This window comes from Xiphias gladius, chromosome 15, assembly GCF_016859285.1.
Source record: "Xiphias gladius isolate SHS-SW01 ecotype Sanya breed wild chromosome 15, ASM1685928v1, whole genome shotgun sequence".
Lineage (NCBI taxonomy): Eukaryota > Metazoa > Chordata > Actinopteri > Istiophoriformes > Xiphiidae > Xiphias > Xiphias gladius.
In genome coordinates, this window is record NC_053414.1 from 8889260 (window position 1) to 8912215 (window position 22956).

Genomic DNA, 22956 nt, shown 5'->3' on the forward strand with positions numbered 1-22956 from the left:
GTGATTTGATGAGAAGATGCAGGTCTGTGTCAACGTCTCTTTCTTTCCTTTATAATTCAGTAACCACCAGCAACTATCATCTTCCCCGTTCACCCCTCAGTCTTCTAAAAAGACTTTTCCCTCGTGCGTTCTAAATTCCCCCCTTACCCAACATCCCCTCCTCTCCTCCTTAGATTGTGACAGTATCTAAAAGGAAGTGTGTGGGTTCGACCATGGTGACAGGTGTAAATATTAAATATGTTAAAAGCATGTTATTAACATGTATAACATGCAGAACCATCCCCGTAGCATCTTCACCCTGTCACCATTTACGGGCCACTGTATAAGTGCGTGTTGTAATATAATTTTAAAAAACCAAGAAGTTCAAATTATTGTTTTTATTAATGCATGTACGTTTTCGATTAGCAAGAGTTTGTGTTTTTGTGGATTAGCTTCGCACTTTGGGTCACAGTAGCTGTTTATGATCTATCTTGAATTGTGGCATTCACACCTTGTGACACCTCTCTTGTTCTCTCTGTGTCCGCCTCAGTGGGTATTTTTCGGTGAAGTTAACACGATTTGTGTCTTTGTATTACGGCTGTAACTAATTATTATTTTTAATGATCATTTAATTGATCCTTTTTTTTAAAATTATATAATTATTCAGTACTTAAAATATCAAAGATAGTATTTAAAAATATACCCAGAATAAGTCCCCAGAGCTCAAGGTGACATTTTCAAATAACATGTTGAAAGCAACAATCCCAAATCAAAGGCTATAGCAGCAAAAACAGCAAATCATCACAGTTTAGTACCAGCAAATGTTTGGCATTTTTGTTTGATACATGACCTAAAGGGAAAATCTGACTTATTATATTATAGCAGCATAATTATGTGCCTGGTTAAAATTTGACCTACCGTACTTGCCATAGTTGTGTGCACTCAGTTTTCCTGAACATTGAGAAATTATTACCCACATCTTCGGTGCACTCAGTTTTACATCGGCATCAAGTGATTTAGATAATGTGGCTGAACAACTGTCTTGTTTACAGCCTATCTGATCGTCTGACTGCTCCGATGAGCTCGCTGGACTCGCTGTTGCAGTGCAGTGATGTTCCTGTTCCTGTGTTCCCAGATCTCAGCGATTACTTTGACTAGTGCACTATTATCATCATCAGTAGAAGCCATGGCAAAAACTACAGAAATATGGCCCAAATTGTAATAAACCAGAATCATCCTTTAAACAATTAACAGATTGTTTTGTGGACTGAATACTCGGCAAATGGGCTGATGTTTCAGCATTTGCTTTGTGTGTGAGTTGTACAGTTGTATGTGCGAGGGTGTGAGTGGGTGTTGCACCTGTGCTTGTGTGTTGGTGTCATTTGGGCAAAGTTGAGGATGTGCCTTGTGTTTTTTTCTTTTGTAAACCTGGGTAAAATATAAAGGCGTACACACCTACAATCAGAGACACACACACACACACACACACACACACACACACACACACACACACACACACACACACACACACACACACACACGCACACACACAAATGGAAACAGTGAGATAGATCTTTTTGAAGTACAATTTCATTCTCTCTCCTTCCTGCTTTTGTAGCGGTTGAGTGAGGGGATTTAAATCTCTGCGGGGGCCTGATTTATGTGTGTGATGGCCAGAACTGGGAGCTTTTTGTTAAACTAATGGACAAGGCTTGAGCCACGGTATATGGTTTACACGCATGTACACACACACACACACACACACACACACACACACACACACACACACACACACACACACACACACACACACACATACGCGTGAAGGTGGGTCGTGCTGGGGGCAGCGAGACGGGAGCTGACAGCTGATTCTCCATGAGTGTTTATGAGGGCTTTGATGTTTAAAGTGTCATGTTCTTTGATGGGGTGTTAGAGCATGTATTTGTGCATGTGGTCTGTCTGTGCGTGTGTGTAGAAGAGAGAGAGAGGGGCACCTCGTGAGGAGGTTTGATGTTTGTGTCGCTCACGTTTTCTCCCAAGACTTTCGCTCTTTTTTCCACCTCTTTCAGCAGCAGGTATCTGACGCACAAGACTGGAACATTTTTCTCATTCTCCTCCTCAGCCTTTTGTCTTTCTCCCAGTCTACTCCTCCTCCCTCTCTCCTCTCTTCTCTCTGGTGGATGGGCTGCGTTACTGTCTACTTGTTGTGTCCCAAGGGGGAAGCTCAGCTTACACTTTATGCAAACATACATTCTGCAATCATTGGCAACTTATTTCACAGTCACTTTGGGTTTCATTCTGTTTAATAGCTGCTTTGGTTGTGGTAATGCTCGCTGCTTCCACTTACTCTCACACTGACCCCCAGTTGCCCTGCCATGCTGAGGGTAAATGATTTAACTGCACATGGCATTGTGAATTAATGCTGTAATATTTGGATTTGGAGTTTATTGAGGATAACCTCTGACTTCAAATGAGACAGCTATAAAAGGACACCATATTTTTTTGGACAACGCCGCAGAAGCTTTTTTCTTTCTTGCGTTACATTTTAAGCATTGTGCCATTTCAATAATAGGACGCTTTGCAATGCAGGTAGAGCATCTGTATTTGGCTCAGTTAGCTTTCAAATCAATGCACAGGTGTTGTTATGTTGCCTACTGAGGGTTGAAGTGTATCAAACCTGTGAGTTATGAAGCAGTTATCTGCTTCATAACATTTGTCGTCCCCCCCCCCTCCATTGCCAGCAGTCACTCTCTTGCAGTGCAGTCTCACTCCTTGACTTAATCTTGCTCTCTCTCTGTAACTCTCCCTCTTCCTTTTTTATCCATTTTCCCTCCCTTCTTGTCGTTTCTCTAACACTCTCTCTTATCTCCCTCCCTCTTCCGGCCTGACTCACTTATTACAAACTTGAAAACGGTTTTCCTAATTCAAACGGGTTTTTGAGTCTGATTTTCACTCATTCACTCCAGGTCATGTTTTTTTTTTTTTTTTCCTTGTCTGCAATTAATTCAGTTCCTCAGACAAATCTGCTGACTGTCTCTGCTGCCGGCCTGTGTGTCATTGCAGGATGAGAAGTCCACGTTCTTCCAGTTCGGCGCAGCTCTGCAGCAGGAGGCCCTGCTCATGCTTGCCATCATGGAGGAGTACGACTGGCATGTTTTTTCTATTGTAACTTCAAAGTTCCCTGGGTACCAGGAATTTATCAGCACGCTGAGGATAACTGTAGATCACAGGTAATGAATACACACCCCCACATTTACACACACACACACAGACACTGTCTTCATCTTTAACCTTATTTACGGCATCTGACAAGATTAAGTGCCTTGGATTATTTAATGGTGTATTGTTGCAGCTTTGTGCGCTGGGACCTGCAGAGTGTGGTGACTCTAGATGCTGTAGATGGCGACCCAAACTCTAAATCACACATTGCCCTCAAGAGGATCCAGAGTCCTGTTATCCTGCTGTACTGCTCCAAGGATGAGGCTGTGTGAGTGTTTGTGCACTTCGTTTTCTTTTGCCGTTTCTGTCTCTCTGTCGTACACTGCCAAATTTCAACAGCGGATCTTTATTAACTCTCTGACACTACTCCTCAACAGGTATATACTAGAGGAAGCTCGGTCCTTGGGCCTGATAGGAGCCGGGTACATCTGGATCGTGTCCAGTCTTACAACTGGCAACCCAGACTTTACTCCTGAGGTAGTGAGTTCCCATATGTAATAACAGTGGTTTGACAAGAAAAGCAGTGTTTCTGATTCCAGGCTGTTGCAGGTCATCTGCTACCTCTCCTGTATTTCTCCTCTGCTTTATTCTCCGCAGCGAATAAGCAACACGACATTAAAGCAATAGTTCAACATTTTGGGAAATATCTCATACACTCACTGAGCACTTTATTAGGATTGCAGCACATCATTTCTGCAGACTTGTCAGCTGCACATTCATGCTGCCCATCTCCCGTTCTACCACATCCCAGAGGAGGTCTACTGGATTCAGATCTGGTGACTGGGCAGGCCACTGAAGTACAATGAACTCATTGTCAGGTTCTTAAAAACAGTTAGAGATGACTTTTGCTTGGTGACGCGGTGCATTATCCTGCTGGAAGTAGCCATTAGAGTATGGTAAATTGTGGCCATAAAGGGATGCACATGGTCCATAACAATACTCAGAGTAGGCTGTGGCATTCAAACCATGATTGATCGGTATTAAGGGGCCCGGAGTGTTCCAAGACAAAACTCCTCACACCATTACACCACCACCGCCAGCCTGGACTGTTGACATAAGGCAGGTTGGGTCCATGGATTCATGCTGTTGATGCCAAATTCTGACCCTACCATCTGCGTGCCTCAGCACAGCTCGAGATTCATCAGACCAGGCTACTTTTTGTACAGTCTTCAACTGTCCAGGTTTCATGAGCCTGTGCCCACTGCAGCCTCAGATTTCTGTTCTTGGCTGACAGGAGTGGAACCCGGCGTGGTCCTCTGCTGTTGTGGTCCATCTGCCTCAAGGTTCAGCATGTTGTGCAGCTTGAGATGCTTTTCTTCTCACCACAGTGGAACTAAGTATGGTTATCTGAGTTACCGTAGCCTTTCTGTCAGGTCCAACCAGTCTGGCCATTTTCCTCTGACCTCTCTAATCAACAAGGCATTTCTTTCCACAGAACTGCCGCTCAATGGATGTTTTTTGTTTTTCGCACCACTCTGAGTAAACTCTAGAGACTGTTGTGTGTGGAAATCCCTGGAGATCAGCAGTTTCAGAAATACCCAAAACAGCCCGCCTGGCACCAACAATCATGCCACAGTCAAAGTCACTGAAATCACATTTTCCCCACTCTGATGTCTTCATTAACTGAAGCCCTGTATGTGCATGATTTTATGCATTGTACTGCTGCCTCGTGATTGGCTGATTGGATAATTGTATGAATCAGCAGGTGTACAGGTGCTCCCCGTTTCCAGTCGTTGTGCTAAGCTAACTAGCTGCTGGCTGTAGCTTCAAATTTACCCAGCAGATATGAGAGTGCAATTGATATTCCCAAAATGACAACTTTTTCCTTTTATCCATAAGCATAAGCATAAGACAGTATAGAGATAAATAATGGTGACTGGTAAACTATAATTCATATCATATCATATCATTACTTTTTAGTTTGGTGAGTCCTGCAACAATCACTTCTCACAATGCTTTGTTTACATTCTCTCTGTACCTATCAAGATTTGCTCAGCCTCTAAATAGGATGTTTGACAGTATTAAATACACACATTCACTCTCCAAATGTAGGACAGCAAGGTAGCTATTATCCAAATAGCTTATAAGTATGTGTATAAATAATAAAGTGTTTGCTTACCTTTCTCAAAAACCTCTCAAAGGTTTGTTCTCCTCCTTCTCTTGTCCATTATTCTCCTCAACTCAACAGTCCTGACTGTTTTGGGGGGTTTTTTTTGCCTCAGTTTTTATTCCCAGACAAAGATTCTACAGTTAGCGCCAAATTAAAATATAAAAACAAAATATTGTAGGGTAGACTGACAAATTACTGTGCCGGCATTTCTTGATGTTTGCTCCGTCTGCTTTAGAGAAATAAACTTAGTGAGCTTGTTAGCTTGTCAAAATTATTTTATTTTGAACATTGCAAGGGGGGTAGGCAATACCTGAACGAGGAATTCACTTTCCACTCATACAGTCTGCTCAGACTTACTTAGTGGCCAGCTATGAATTATTTCAGGAAGGCACACGGAACTGATAAATAATCCGTTTGACGCCTTTGAGAGATACATGTGGATGTTTCAAACTGGGGTAGACAATGTCAAATTGAAGTCAAATTGAATTTGGCCTACCACGTGTGTCACTTCTCAGATCTCCTCTTCTTTCCTCTCAGATGTTTCCCCTGGGTATGATCTCCGTGTCCTATGATGACTGGGAATACCCGCTGGAGACGCGGGTGCGGGATGGAGTGGGCATCATCTCCTCTGCAGCCACCTCAATGCTGCGTGAGAAGGGGGAGCTGCCAGAGGCCCAGAGCAGCTGCTACAGCACACCGTCAGACAGGAGCCCAGGGAAGCTCCCACCTAGTGCCCTTCGAAGGTGTGTATGATTATGCATGTGAGTGTGAGGAGATCAAGGTCTAGGGAATTGCATAACTGTTTGTCTTTGTTGCTGAGTGTTGTGCAGTCTTACATAACTCTTTTTAATGTACTAATGAGAGAAATAGAAGGGAGAAAGGAAACAGAGATTACGGCAATGTTAAACAATGTGATGTCTAATGACATTTAACACTATTTGCTGTTGTGTACATGGCCGCTCGGTGTATGATCTCATTCTGCCGCCTTAGTCGAGAGACAAAGAATTGAACCTTAGGCAGATCTCAGGGTTGTTGCTGCCATGTGTTAACCAGACCTTAATATGTGTCTAGTGTGTGTGTGTGTGTATTCATGTGTATTTCTCTGTGTGTGCATCTTGCTTCACGTGACTAGACTCACTGCCATTAACTCAGGATTAAAGCGGCTTTTGCTTGCTTTGTTCTCTCCGTCTTTTTTTCTTGTTACGTGGCTCTGCGGGTGGTATGTATATGTTGGTCTGTGTGCGCATGTGTGTACTCTTCTCTTAAGTCCCTGTGATGAGGAAACAGACATATCTTTTAAACCCGAGGGGAGGACAAATGGGCACACACAGACGCAATTGCAAGTACATTCATACTGAACATTCACAAATGTTAAAGTACATCTGTCTGTTAGTTGTATTGCTCCCTGTCATGCTTTTTGCTGTGGAATTGTGACTACATTTTGAATATAAAACATACACTGGCTAAAATATGATTATTAATTCAGAAGGCTATATAAAAATGACTAAAAAAATGAAGGTCAGGTTGCTTGGCTCTGCACATCTATGAGTTGCCTCATTAGAATGAGAGCCACAGTGTGATTTTCACCATTATTCCTTTATTATCCCATTTTTCTCTCTTATTAGCCCATCATAGTGTATATCAAAGCATACACAATTCTGCAGTTGTTGACAGGTTGATCCTACATAACTCAGACCACAATAACAGCTCAAATCTTTTTTTCTTTCTGTCAGAGGTACCTCATTTTGTCTCACTAACTTATTAGATGGAATTTGCATATTTGTCAAAACAACTGCAGCCATTTTTTTGTGGTAATAAACTGACAGGTTGGATTTCCCTACCCTGATTTGGAAGTGGTGAGGCTGTGATCAGAATTCTGCATACATTAGTCTAGATACAATCTTGCCGCAGTGTGCATATAAACAACGTGAGGTGGAGAGGAATAGGACAACATAATCTGGCACTTAAAAGACACTATCAACCCTACTGGATTCCCCGTCATTCTTGCCTGACAGGAATTAATATGCCAGACTCTAGATCAGTGTGTTAAGGACTCCACAATGGTACAGGTTTTTGTTGAGGTTTGTCCTTGTAGTAAATTTCAAAAGGTTATTCTATTTGATGGAACCACTGCACCATGCAAACCCCTAAGCTGTCAATTTTCTTCTGAAAAGATGTTCCCTGCCATAATACAGATTTTAAGAAGAGCCTCCCTTCTTTCTTTGTTCATACTTTTAAAAAAAGTGCTCACCCAATGGCTACCTAAGTACTTCAGTAGCAGAAAAATGTTCCGTGCAAAGTAATAGCAGTGGGACCCACATGTTAAAGATGGCATTTTATTTTAGCTTGTTGAAAATCTAGTTAATGCATATAATTTTGCATACAGAAATTTAGTATTCATTGAACCTCTTGTTAATATAGCTGTAGATTTTTTTTTTAAAAAGCATCACATGGGATGACACGAATATACATATTCATATAAATATGAATATATAAAGTGGAATCTGCATAGTTTACATGCCTCAAAAACCCACCAGCCTTATCTGTTCAGATCAAAATCTTTTTCCCAAAATGGTAACAAACCTGAAACAGAGGGAGACAGCAGATTCCCAGAATAGACTGCAACAGTGTTTCTGCTATACGTCCTCAGCCGTGGCAATGCACTGTGACGATAAAGATTTTTCAAACACAACGACATGTAGTTGTCTTGACATGTCACCAATAGTCAAAAGCAATGCAATCTATAACGACAAAGGATGGCTCAATTGCATAGCACAGAGGTGCCTCTATAACTGTTTAACTGTGTAGGTTTTTATTTAAACGTTTCCCTCGGCTGAGGGATGGAGGGTATACCCATGGCAGAGCTGTTTTGTATTTTTGCAGTGCCTGCATGCTAGAGAGACAGGGACCTTTTATTCACTCAAAGAGCGCCGGCCTGTTTCCAAGTCTTTGGAAAAACAAATGATTAATGTACCACTCTCTAATCCACTGTCCGGCAACAATATTTATGTGTGTTGACTCTAATGCCTCTCCTGCAGATGAGACAACATGAAGTCCCACCTGTTTGAACTGTGGTTTAATTATCAATTCTCACCTGCAGGGCGCATGCTAAACAGCACTCAGAAGCTACTCTTAATGTACCTTGACTTCCCGACACAATATTTGAGTTTACGCGTGAATCCTTCGTGGCTCCGTGCCCTGTCCGACCTAAAAAACAGAACAAAAGCAGCGTTGTTTAAGTTTACGCTTTTCACTCCGTTTTAGAATAATGAAGCCACGAATCTGTGACTACATAAAGCGTTGTGCGAATGCATCCATTTAATGTGTGTTTAGATAAATGATAGCAAGACTCATGAGTTAAGAAAATAATTCCCTGTATATGTGAAATTGGAATCATGAGCCAAATTCATAAAAGTTTGTAAAGCGGATGTAAAGCCAAAAAAGTCTGGTTTTTGAAATATTCTGTTTTAGTCAGATTACATTTCAGTCATTTACCATCACCCAACAAAAATGAATGAAACGAATTGATGAAATGAATCAAACCATTTCTAATAAAACAAAACACAAGGCATCGAAGAAAAGGTTCTGCCTGTTAAGGGCAGCCGCTGTACCTCTTGCGATTTGGTCTTAAACTTCTTCAGACAGCCCTCCTTTACCTCAGTGGGAATGAGTGCTGTTATCCCAGTCTTAACACTCAGGAAATCCCCGCCTTCTGAAAATTGTTTTACGGGAGTGAGTGTATTCTTAATCCCATATCACTGTCTGTGATACTGATTCATTTACTCCTCTCTGCTGCTTCACTTTACCAAGTGTGTAAATGTTTCTGCAAAGGATCTGTTTGCATATGCAGGATAACTGTAGTGAGTAAGAAGAGTGAGGGCAGCCTTGTTGCACCAGTGGCTTGTCTTTCAGGCGTTTATCTGTGGAGAAATCAATGCAGAATGTTGATGGGAGAGAAATGTGGCCTCTGACTCGTCCCCCTCCTACACACAAATAGATGAATACACACACGCACACGCACACGCACACACACACACACACACACACACACACACACACACACACACACACAAAATCAGGCATGCATGCACACACAGTGGGTGAAGCCAACATGGATTTAAAGAGGATACTCTTGCAGTGATTACAGAGTGCTTAACTTGTTATTTCAAATGTATCTGGTCTTTTGCACACATACTGGCAAACACTCAGATAACAGCTTCCTACTCTCTTTTTTTTCCCATGTGTTTCAGACACATGATGCATGTGTGGAATGAAGGGCGAGACCTATCCTTTACTCCAGATGGGTACCAGGCAAACCCCAAATTGGTTGTCATTGTGCTGAATAGTGAAAGGAAGTGGGAGAAGGTAACAAATTGATACAGTCTATTTGCAAAGAAGCAAGGAAATGAAGTCATTTTAATTAGGTTGGCGGCTGATTTTGTGTGTTATTTGCGCACACACAGATGGGCCGCTGGGAAAACGGGACTTTGTCGTTGATGTTCCCCGTGTGGCCGAGGTATAACTCCTACGGGGACGAGGACGCAGATGAAAACCATCTCTCAATCGTCACCCTGGAAGAGAAACCTTTTGTCATTGTCGACAACGTTGACATCCTCACCGGCACCTGCATGAGAAACTCTGTGCCATGCCGCAAACATGTCAAAGAGTAAGTACCCACACACTCGATGTGTTAGTGAACAAATACACCCACATTTAGCCACCTACCCACTACTCACACGAAATCAAGAGCCATTTGAAAGACACGCTTCTGTAAAGGTACAATGAAAAGGCTTACACTCCCTGAACTGGAGATGTTAAAGGAGGTAAGACAGGCACTTATTTGTTCTTAAAACAAATGAAATCTCAGTTGGATAAAGGTGTTGTTTTTTTTTTAAATCTCAGTTAGGCATTTGGCACTCTGAATTAGTTCCCCTGTAATTTATCAACTTTTGGAGTTTTTTCTTTTCTTTTCAATCTTTCTTAAATGATTAGAATCGCACCTCTCAAGCTGGACTCCGTCTGTCTGAGAACATAATCGTCAATCAGCTGCCCATTGCTTACTGCTGTTCCAAAAGGATCTATACTGGGCCCACTCATTTTTACTTGATGTAATAATGACTCAACATCTGTTTGTCCTCGTCACCGAAGCCGAAATCTATGTGCCTGTAATATATGTACACAATAGCACTGAAACACCGGTTAATACTGAACTCACAACTCTATCCCAACTTCTGTCAGAGAGTTTAAGTCATAGCGGCAAAGTAATTCTGTCAGCATTAATAATTAATTGCTATATGTTGCTGCCAGCTTGCTAATGCCAATCTGTCGGTGCACTCGATTTTTGTGTCTGCTACCGCTGTAATTGCATGTGTCGCTCATTGTGGTCTTTGTTTCATTGTGCCATTAACTCAGTGTGAATTGTGCGTTGTTTTAGATGTAGTGAATGTGTTCCTTGTTTAAAATACTGCAATTACAAATTAATAATGCTGCTTGTTGTTTTCCCAAGCGGTACATGTTGTCTATAAACAGTAACATTCATCTTATCCATGAATTATTTATTATGATATTTCAGTATTATTTATGTAATGCAATTTATGCAATTCAATTTCCAAAACTTGGATTTATTTATTTGTTTTCGTTTCTTCAAATTCAGATGTAAAACTGAAGTGATCAGGGTTTACATTCACACATCATAACTTTTCTTTCTTGGATCATATGACTGACAGAACATAGCGAGAATGTTGGAATTTTCATTTTGAAATTTTGGTGTGTGGATGAGCTTGTTGGACAAAATGATTCTTTCCCCTGAATATCCTCATTTCCCATATCCTTATTCTGAACCTGCTATTTAAAAAACATCTCTCGTACCTGTTTACCTGGATTTTTCTCTTCTTATTCTTAGCACGTCTTTATCTGATGTGATCCCAGGAATATTTTGTTATCTGTTATCTGTGCACTAAATCGCTCTTGATAAAAGTATCAGCTAATAGGATGGTAATGTTTCACAAATTCATATTGACTTTGTTGTGCTACTTCGTCAAATGTGATTTCTTTTTATGTATATATATATATATTTTTTTTCCACCTCACCACTCACCACCTCATTACATATACATCACTTTCTCCATTGCAACAATAGCAGTGGGCTAAATGGATTAAATCCCTCTATGTTACAAATGACATTGACATTCTAACCAAACTGATTTAAATTCATTTCACAGTCAAACTAAATATCATATGTAGAATTCATTCATTTTACCCCAAACTAAGCATTTCTCTGGATTCATTTAGGCGTTTAATTTACGACTTCACTTTTTGATTTTGATTGCTGTCACATCGTTTCTACGTGATGTATGCTTTTTAAAAGTCTGCCCAGCAGAAAGCTGTAGCGCCCTCCTTAAGCATCAACACCATAAACAATACAATGGGCTTTTGTTTGAAAAAAACTTGAAGCCATTAATTTGGTGGCTGAAATATGTTGTGAACAATGCAAAAAATATTTCTCAAATAAGCAGTGAAAGTAAAACTTTCTCAAAGAATCTTCCCTGGGATTCTTTAGCATCTTTGGTTTGCTCCAATTATCTCCTATATATGGACATTTCAGTAAGAGCTTCTGCATGACAGAACAAGACAGCTTTTTTTCTCTCTCTGCTAATTTCTACAATTCAGTTCACATCTTAGCTCATCTCTATACAGCCAGTCCAGAGTACATAAATATGAATCATAATTGCTGCAGGTTTATTTGTCACTGACTCAGTACTGTATCTGTATTGTTTCTTCTGGTTGATCACTAGCCACTACAAAGTCCAAATGCACAACTAAAAGCCATCTTTTCTAAAGTATTCTACTCATGACTGACAGTATTATTGTCGTAAATTCAATGAATGTCAACATTTCAACTAGACAATAGAAAATAGTTAAAATTGTTCAGGATAATCATTAGGATCGGATAGAAGAGGATAGAAAATGACAGGACAGTCTTTCTTTCTACACTCTTTGAAGATTTACATACTTTTTTAAAATAAATCGAATCCACCGTATTAAAAGCTTTTCTGTCAGAGGGACTCGGAGAGAAATAGATGCAACACAACAACCGTCGAGTTTCTGATCCATGTAGTCATGACAACATGCAGTGTAGGCATGGACTATTACACGACTGAATCACCGTGCATTGACAGTTGAACCTGTGACATGACCCGAGATTTCTCAACTTTTCTCCGAAGTGATCGCTGTAGAAATCTGCATGGTCACAGGGAAATATGACCCCTTGCCTCATTTGGATGTACTGTATGCGTACCTCAGGGAGTTCGTCATCGCTGTGTGTGCGTGTGTGTGTGCTTATGTGTGAATGTGTGTGTGTGTGTTTACATAGTGACATAAGGACACGGCGAGGGCTCAGCTGGGAAGAGCTTATGTACAGTATACAATGCATGTGTGTATTAGAACTCCTGGGGCACATACTATACATATATGGACTCACACAGACACACACACACAAACACACACACACACACACACACACACACACACACACACACACGTATGCTATGCTTGCTTTATCTTTTTCGCACACTCACACATTCACACATTATGCTGTGCCACAGATACAGTTGGCTGCTGTTAAAAGATCTTCTAATCCTATGATGTTTCAGTCGTTTGACAGTCGTTCTCTGTGTTCTCTGCGTGTGAATACCTCCGTTCTTTATGAACTTTCTCTTGAATTGGAGTCAGCTAAAATGGCAAGCGAAAAGGTCACAGAGTAACAGTTCCAATCCATATGTGCTACATCAAAGATGGCTGACATGGGAACGGAATTAAGTTTTCATGGAAATGCTTTTGAAAATGCTGGTAAGGTTTAATAGGTTATGAGAATAATTTGATTCAACAATTCAGTTAAGTTCATTGCTACGGGGTCCTCGGGGATGGCTGTCAGAAAAGTTTACTTAAGCATCCGTTTCCATTCTCTGCAACCTGTCTGCGTGGCTTCATGTGTGTGTAGGTATGCTCTGAATTGTGGATAAGTACCTCCTTATGGAAAGGAGGAGAAAAACACAGAGGAGGAAGGGAGAAAAGGACAGAGTAGAGGAATGAGGAGAGAGACGAGGGGAAGGACAGCTGATATTTTAATCATGTGGGCTGGTTGTTCTGCAGATCCTAGCTCTATTTAAAGCCCGGCAGCATCTGCTCAGTACCCCTGTGTTTTCATCTGGTTTGGTTAGATGGCACTGAGGGAAACACACACACACATACACTGTACAAACTCTGTCTGCCCTTCAGCGGTATAGATGGTTACTCTGCACTGCTATAATTCTAGTTTTACAGTTTGATGGAACCACCAGATGTGGAACGTGCAGGCAGCAAGAGTACAGTTTCAATCACACTCCACACATTCACTTATATAACCCTGAAATGTCCTCTGTTATAAAAAAAATGACCTAATTTGTTTGTGCATATGTGTGTGTGTTGCAGTAACAGCACATCAGGAGGTTCCTACATTAAGCAGTGCTGCAAGGGTTTCTGCATTGACATTCTGAAGAAGATAGCGAGGAACGTCAAGTTTACTTATGACCTCTACCTGGTCACAAATGGAAAACACGGCAAGAAGATCAACAATGTCTGGAACGGCATGGTTGGAGAGGTACCACCTACCTGTCTCTCTGTCTGCTACTACTTTACCATATCCATCTGTCTCTCTGACTTTCCATGGAACCAGTTAAAGAAATAGTTTTGGTGTCATTCGCTTTCTTGCCGAGTTAGTTTTGTTCATTGATATCACTCTCATGTCTGTGCTGTAAATATAAAACTACCGCCAGCAGCCCCTTAGCTTAGCATAAAGACTGGAAACAAGGGGGAAACAGCTTGCCTGGATCTGTCCAGCTGTGCAAAAAATCCACCCACTAGCACCTCTAGAGATCCTCAATACCACAATGTATCTTCCAGCTATAGCTTCATGTATTTATACTGAGCTAAGCTAACTGGCTGCTGGCTGTAGCGTCTTACTTCATAAACAGATACGAGAGTGGTATCGATCCTGTTACCCACGTCTCGTCAAGAAAGCAAATAAGTGTACAGCATTTCTCAAAATGTTAAATTATTCTTTTACATTACTTTTTTCCATTATCTGGCACCTATATATCAATATATATCATTCAATTACAAAATGCCACCTCTCAGTATTTTACCTGCATTGCTTGTTCCTCCGTACGGTTTATCTCTACACAGAATTATTATTAAAAGCAGGGTTTAAAGGATAGGCTGCTCTCATTCTTTTTTTTTTATTGTCCACAACTACCATAAAAATGTCCCTACCCTGTCTTTGGCACTCCTGACCTATGCCCATTTGTTTCTAGCCAATCTTTAAAAAGGGGTCACAAATATATAGTTTGATTTATAAAAAGGCTCAGTAATTTGCTAAAACTGCTGTAGTCTTTTGCAAATATTACTGAAACAGACGTAATTCGTGCATTTGTTGAAGACTATTTTTAGCCACCCTGTGCAACAGTGTATCTCACTGATGTGTTTTTAATATTTCTTAGTCAAAAATGGAGGTCTGTGGCACAGAAGAATTAGACATATCAGGCTATGGTTACACAGACAATACTTAACAGCGGGATCAATTCATTGGTAGTTTCGGTCTTTTCGGGGGATTTGTTGACTTTAAAAAAAATTGAATATTGCCAGACTTATCCTATAAGCTTCAATCTGTGATCAAACTGTAAACAAAGGTGTCACCCCAATATCGACCCAGATCAACTCAGGACTAGAAGGTGCTGAAACTTTTAAATTGATTCACAGATCTTCTAATACATATTGTGACAAGAGACTAATAACACAATGTTAAAGGTTTGTTTTATAGCATTAATGTCTGTTTCTAGGAGTAGAAACGCTTTATGTTTTCAAACACTATCAATTGTGAGTCACCACAAAAAGCTAATTTGTCATCATTAAGTCACACTCCTTAATTTGTACCTGTAATTTATGTGGTAATAATATCTCTTTTTGCTGCTTTGAAGTACAGATTACAGGAGCAGGATACCTTGAGGTTTACTTGATCGCTATTGTTTATCTCTTCTGGAAATGATTTATTCAATCACAGATTAAATTAAAGCTAAGTGCTGTCACAGTAAAATCCTTGGAGGCTGAAACTGAAACGTAAAACATCTGATAAATGCACCTGATAATATAATCCATAGATTGCGGTAATGTTTATAGGAGCAGACTGCTAGAAGCCGTTAGACAATTAAATCTGAAAAGGCATAACCACTATAGTTTTACTACATACTAAAAATGACAACATTATGTGCGGTATCTCCGTCTGTCAGAATACATTCAGACACCCAGAAATAGTACAATGAAAGAGACAGCTGTATTTTTGCTTTTTATCTGATATGGCTGAAAATGCCCTCCAACTATAGCTGACATTCTGCGCGTAAACCCTCAGTCACTGTGATATTTCACATCCAATATAAAAAGTAGGAACATATCAGAGGCGAATTGTATGATGTTGTCCAAATATTTACAGAGCTCACTACATTTATTCCTGTCAGCGTAGGTAGTGAGTCATGCACTCAGTATAACTATTGCTCTCTCCGTCTTCCAGGTGGTGTATAAGAAGGCAGTGATGGCGGTCGGTTCGCTGACCATCAATGAGGAGAGGTCGGAGGTCATTGACTTCTCCGTGCCCTTTGTGGAGACTGGCATCAGCGTCATGGTGTCTCGTAGCAACGGGACCGTCTCTCCTTCTGCCTTCCTCGGTAAATCTGTCTTTCCTTCTTGTCTTCCTCAGTCGTAAACTTCTATCTTGGTTTTCTCCATCTGACCCCCAGCGAGCTGACTACCGGGGGCAGAAAAAGGGGAGGGGCTTATATGTTGAGAAAAACCCTGCACTTAAAATGGAATATTTTTTTCAAACAGCATGTGCTGGCCAAATTCTACTTGTACTCTGACTTTATCTGGGCCTCAACACCCTAAGCACATTAATATTTCTACCAGAGCAGAGGAAGTGGAGCGTGCCAGCTGTTTTTTGAAAAGTCAGCTCAGACAAAGCTGCCTTGATACTCGCCTCCTCTCCTCTCCTCTCCTCTCTTCTCCTCTCCTTCCTCCTCCTCCTCGTCCCCAGTTGTTCAGATGACTAGAAACTAAAGCGCTCCTCTGTGCTTGCCTAATGTCTTGTATTGTCATTGGAGCGAGGCGGGGAGCGAGGGAATGTATTGGACCGTGCATGTGTTGGTCCCTGTGTATCAAGCCATGTGTCAGTATGCATGTGTGTAAAAAAAAAAAAAAAAGTGTGTGTGATACTGCACGAATATATTGGAACGTTTGTGTATTGAATCAAGAATGTGGAGAATGAATAAGCTTTGGCCGTATGTATGTATTTGTGTGTGTGCTTCTATGAAGGCTTATGTATGTGTGTGTGAGTGAGCGTTTGTGTTGAGCCTGGGCCAGAGTATCAGTGACGGTTCAGTATCTCTTGCACTCATATTAGAGGCACCTCAGCGCACAATCTCTCAGGGTTGGCTAACCCCGGTAGTCACATACTTACACATACAGTGACACACACACACACACACATAAAATTTGTCTGGGTTCAGCGTCTCTGGTACTCATCCTGCTCTCTGAACTCCTGCCCCTGCTACACACCAAACACACTGCAGACTCACACTCACACACGCACACATGCACAGATCACACACAAGTAGATCACATACACATGCCTACAGCAGGACACATCAGATCACTCGGAGTTTGATTCCCCCCCCCCCGTCCATCCTGCTCTCTCTCTCTCTCTCTCTTTCCTTCTCTCTCCCCCCTTCCTCTACCATCACCCCCGCCCCAGGCCTCTCCCTCTCTCAGCTCTCATCCAAGGGAATAATGAGAAATATGGAAATGTGCTCCGTCAAACTCTCTGTGACTAACTCTCCCTCTCCTCCCCTCCTCTCCCCCCTCTCTCACTCCGTCTGTCTCCCTTTCTCCTCTCTCTGTGTCTTCTCTATCATTTTTACCTCGCTTTATCTCTCCCTCATCACTGTTCTCTCTTTTTTGCTTCTTCTCCTTCATTTCTGTGACTCTCCTCTTTTCTTTCTCCCTACCCCACTTTTTATGCTCCTCCGCAGTGTCTCTCTGTCTCATGTACTCGATTTTGACTTTCTCTCCCTCTCACTCTCTCCTTCCTCTCAGAGCCCTTCAGTGCATCAGTTTGGGTGATGATGTTTGTGATGCTGCTCATTGTCACAGCCATCGCCGTCTTCCTCTTTGAGTTTGTCAGTCCGCTGGGCTTCAACCGCAACTTGGCCCAAGGCAAAGGTAGGGTTACATACACACGATCAAGAATAACACATTAGCAAGAGCAAGTAGCACAGATTAAATCCAAGTTCCCCCTGAAGCACAGGAAGTGACCTATCATTACTCTGACTTTAGACAAGTTAATGTAACATTAACAGTTCTCTAGTCCAAAGCCAGTCACCAACAACGTAATCTGAGGCTTCATCAGAAACCAAAACCTGGAGCTGCCCTGCTGGCATTGACTTGGAGATTAATGTTGTGTTCACATAAATTTTAGCTTAATTTAACATTTAAATGATCTTAAAGCCAATCCAGGTGTAGAAAGTGAAAAATATTTTCTCTTTAATTTTCCTTTCAGAACTGCTGAACAGCAAATCTGTATAACGCATTCAGTTTACTACTTTTTCATCTTACACACTGATCGAACAAATGCCAACCATGTAATTTTTTCTAACTATAACTTTCCTTTACAAATAGTTTCACCTTTCAAGAGAACAGTGTGTCTTAGAAGGAATAGTTCCACATTTTGGGAAATAAAATTATTCACTTTCTAGAGAGTTATATGAGGAGATATGATTCTCATGTCTGTAGGTTAATATGAACCTACTGCGAGCAACCACTTAGTTTAGCTTAGCTTAATGACTGGGGGGGGGCTAGCCTGACTCTGTCTTATGGTAAAAAAAAGTCGTTTCATCTTTAAAGCTCACTAATAATTTTGTTTGTTTAATCTATACAAAAACCGAAGTGTAAAATGACATATTGTGGTTTTTTGGGGGGATATGTTCCAGAGTATTTCTTGAGTCCTGTCGTCACTGTGAGGTTGCCAGGCAATCAGCCAAGCTAGCTGTTTCCCCTTTATGCTAATTTAAGATAATCCGCTGCTGGCTGTGGCTTCATATCTACAATACTTGCATGAAAGTGAAAACAAGAAGAAAGCAAATAAGCACATATCCCAAAATGTCGAACTATTCCTTCAGTAGTTAGCTCATGGCTTTACCCTATGTACAGACATCTTCAGCTGAGATGCATTGTAGACCTGATGTAAAAGCATTAAAAAAAAATTAAGATTGATTCCAGTTTGGAGTTCACTTCAAATTGCATTCCTGCTCCAGGCTGGAAATCAAATTGTGTTGCAGCGGTGCATCTAGCCAATGAAAGCCCACTTTGAAATAAACCGGCCAGTTGTTTTTGAAATTCAAGTGAAATTTTGTGACGGTTGAATCTCTTGACTTGCGGTTTATGGTGAATTTCGTGCGCAAATATCTGCATGCAGTATCTCTAAGGGCTCGAATTAGGGTCAAAGAAATGTTGAGCTTGTAAAGTGATGATAACAAATACTTCCAAAGTTTGTATTTGTAAATCAACCTCTGTGAACCCGTTAGATAAATCTGCATGATAAATTCAGGTTTGTACATGTGTAGAAAGGATTTGTATTTGTAAAGAAAAAGAGAGAGTGTGTGAATAAAATGTGTGAACAAATTATATCAGTGATGAGGTTACACAAAGACACTGTGAAAACGCTGAAGTTACAAGTGCAGACCTCATCACTGATATCATTTATTCACGTTAAAAATACACTTCTTTTCTACTCTTGAATTTCTCATGCAGATTTATTTCACAGGTTCACAGAGGTTGATTTACAATCAACAGACTTTGGAAGTATTTTTGAACATCACTTTACAAGCTCAAAATCTTTCTGACCCTAATTTGAGCCCATACATCTCAGTAGCAGGTCTAAATCTCAGTAGTTTTGTTTTGTTTTGTTTTGTTTTCACTGTAAAATATCAGTCTGATAAGCCTCCTTTTAGATAAGGCTGTGCAGAGCAGTTGGAAATCAGTCAGGGGACAGTGGTTTACTTACTTCATTTGTTTGTGGCTTTGACTTGCTCGAAGTAAAGGTCAATCTACAACGCCAAAAGAAGTTTTTGTCTTCACCTATTGATTTGCTCCTAACCCAAGCAACCGGCTGTTGTCCACAGTAACCGTCGTAAACTTTGTGAGCTGCAGGCATAAATAAAAATCAAATCCAGTAATACTGTCACACTTTTTACACTGTTACCCCTCCTATACTCCTATAAAATTAAATTGCCTTCCTCCGTCTACACATTATGTCCAACCACATTATACAGCACCGGTTTAATAAAAAATACATCAAATACATAATTTATTGCAGCTTCTCCATGGATGATTGTTATGTAGTTAAAAATGGTGTGTGACAAGTTGCAAAAGTTAGCAAAACTTAGAACCACTGTAATGCAACTTTTCATCATTTTTTCATCTACTGGAAAGGCAACAGTAAGGCAGAAATTTCAGGGGGAAAAAAACCAAAGATATATATCGAAATGTACATTGCTACATTATTACATGACTGGCTGTTTTTTTTAACCCCAAAATTAGCCTCATTCCAACAGCTGAAAATGTGAGTTTAAGGTTTCATTGTCCTTTACCTGCGTCGGCCTTTCTAGGTTCTTCAGCACATAATCTTTTTTACTCTTCCATTACTTCCTCTGCTCCCCTGCCTTTCTCTCTCTCTCAGACCCACATGGTCCGTCATTCACCATTGGTAAGGCCATATGGCTGCTGTGGGGTCTGGTGTTCAACAACTCTGTGCCCGTGCAGAACCCCAAGGGCACCACCAGTAAGTTCATTGTATCAGTGTGGGCCTTCTTTGCCGTCATCTTCCTGGCCTCCTACACTGCCAACCTGGCTGCCTTCATGATCCAGGAAGAGTTTGTGGACCAAGTCACTGGACTGTCTGACAAGAAGGTGGGATTACAAACGTATGGACACACAGAAACACGCGCGCACACGCGGAAGAAACTAAATGTATTCACAGTCAGGGTTGCTCTTGTAATGGATGCCAGCCCTGCGGCCAGACAGGACTCTCCGGGGAGGGCCCTTGGGCTTCAGCAGCCCAAACCCTCTGGCCGTAGCTGTCACCGCACTAACACTGCCAGCACAGCAGACCCACAGGCGCACACACACACCACACACACACACACACACACACATACACACAGGCTGAATAGATCAAAGACGTGTGTGTGTGTGTGTGTTTTTGTTTTGATGTTCGTGTCTGTGTAGTTTGAAGAGGCTGGCAGTGTCAGCAAAACCCCAGCCAGTCTTACGCTAGACTGGACACACAATGATGATGACTGATGAGTCCACTCCACTGTCTCTCCCTCCTCCTTTTTACTCTGTCCCCTTTTGTCACTCTCTACTCTTCTTCTTCTCTCCTCGGCCTGTGTGTCTCTCCTTCACTTCCACACTTTTGCTCCCTCTTTTACTTGGACTCCCTTTCTTCCCCCTCCTTGCCGAACCTTTTCCTCTTGCTGTCTCTCATTCCTTCTCTTTGTCTTTGAGTCTGTTTCATTTTATTTTTCCTTTTTCTTTTTTTCTGTGCTCTGTGTCTTCCTATCACTTTCCTTTCTGAACGATCTGGCTCTCTTTTCCTTTCTTTCTCTCTCTCCACGCAGTTCCAGAGTCCATACTCCTACTCCCCTCCATTTCGCTTCGGGACAGTTCCTAACGGCAGCACCGAGCGCAACATCAGGAAGAACTATCCAGATATGCATCAGTACATGACAAAATACCATCAGAACGGCGTCCAGGATGCACTGATCAGCCTCAAGACAGGGTACTGTAAACTTGTCAAGCCAACTCACATCAAGTTGAGATTTATCATACCTGAGAGGGTAATTCTGTTTGCAGACAGCATGTATGCTTTAGAACATGTGAACTAAAACATAATATGACATTGCATCACACAGAAACCTGGCGCCAAGGGGCCGAGCACTAGCTCATGCTAAAATGCCGCAGTAACTATGAGTGTTTCTGTCACTGACAATAAAATGCAGACGTTGTCTGCAAGTGCTCATTATAGAGTCTTGTTGCTGCTGGAAAGAGGGAGCTGCCAAAACAGAGAGAGTGTGATTTACTCTGGAGTTTGGTACCTTTATTCTCCGTCCTAAACATACACTAATGGAAGGATGGCTGCAGTGCTTTTATTGGTTCATTAGTTTTGCGTGCTTTGATCTTAAGCGTATTTTCTCCAAATATAATTTTAGTTGTTGCTTGTCCCTTTTCTGCAATTACTTTATTGATACTGTATATCAAATAGATCAGGTTTGTTTATCATATCTCATATATTAGGCTTTGTTTATGCATTGTCAAAACTGTATAATGAGTGTGCTCAGCAGAATCCTCAGTGTTAAATTGAATTCTTGGGCAAAAAAATGGTTGATGGACTAAATAATATGTAAACACTGGGGTTCTAGTTAAAATCTTAGTTAATTCATAAAATAGACTTTGGCATATAATACACATGTAAAATGCTGCATATACTGTAATGGATCTAGCCTGGAATTCTCTGTGCAGGAACAAAATTCAAACTTTTGCAACAACAGATACTCCATGTCTTGATTTCACATATGCCCTTTGGTGAACAGTTTAATTCAGCATGTTTTATATTTATGAGTAATATAAAAACATTTTTTTGCTCATAATGAAGTTAAAAACGGGGTTCTGCTGATACATCGGCCGATTTAATCAGGTCCTGGTTACATTGTGTTTGGTTAAGAGTCATACATCAAACCTCTGGTTTTGCTGAGCTCAGGTATATCAGGCCCACATCGGGGGATTGGTTTGAATTCACCCTGTCACATCAGAATAATGACAAAACCTGTGAGCAAAAGAGTATAGCTCTGCTCAAACAAAGGCATCCTCGTGTGCTTGAATATTTGCTCTTCCAGCATACACACTGGAGAGTACTCTCAGTCATAGCCCGAGTCCAAATCTGATTTGCATGAGAAAATCCAGCTCCGAGAAACCAGAGCTTTGTGAGTAATCCAAGTGGTTTCTTTGTGGAACTGAGGAACATTATTAATCAGCACACTGCATGTACAGTTTCAGGTTCAGTAGAGAAGTTTCAGTGTTTTGGTCTTCAGTACTGAAGCTTGGTGGTTCAAATTGAACATAGCCCTCTTTTACCATCAGTTGAAGACACACCGCAAATACAGAGCAATATAATGAAATCACATGGAAGATACTTTTAATTGGAATAGATTTACATTTAAAAAAGACAAACTGTTTCAAACAATGCGTAAAAAGTAACAAACAATACTGATGCTTGGAATCACAGAAGAATATGTCAGTTATTATGAGTATTAAGTTCTGGTACCCCTTTAGTGTATTTTTTTATATAAATCCCAGCCTTTTTGAAGTGATGTCTACCTGAATGATTGTTTTATTTCTCTCATTTTTAAGGCTTTTTAGAGGCTTAAAGAGTTCAGTATATCATATGATGTGATGTGATATATTTCAGTATATCACAAGAAAAACAGCCAAAAATTATATAAATATATTAA

The 22956-nt window shown here is 40.9% G+C and overlaps 1 protein-coding gene across 1 annotated transcript in view; it reads left to right on the plus strand.

Moving 5' to 3' along the window:
- The window catches only part of grin2ab (glutamate receptor, ionotropic, N-methyl D-aspartate 2A, b), an 88362-nt gene that overhangs the window by 59247 nt on the left and 6159 nt on the right, over positions 1-22956 (plus strand). The window contains exons 4-14 of the mRNA XM_040146461.1: positions 3043-3209; positions 3332-3466; positions 3576-3675; positions 5846-6051; positions 9559-9673; positions 9772-9974; positions 13778-13946; positions 15909-16062; positions 17486-17611; positions 20127-20356; positions 21067-21227. Of these exons, the coding sequence (XP_040002395.1) occupies positions 3043-3209; positions 3332-3466; positions 3576-3675; positions 5846-6051; positions 9559-9673; positions 9772-9974; positions 13778-13946; positions 15909-16062; positions 17486-17611; positions 20127-20356; positions 21067-21227 (1766 nt within the window). The remainder of the gene's footprint in view (positions 1-3042; positions 3210-3331; positions 3467-3575; positions 3676-5845; positions 6052-9558; positions 9674-9771; positions 9975-13777; positions 13947-15908; positions 16063-17485; positions 17612-20126; positions 20357-21066; positions 21228-22956) is intronic.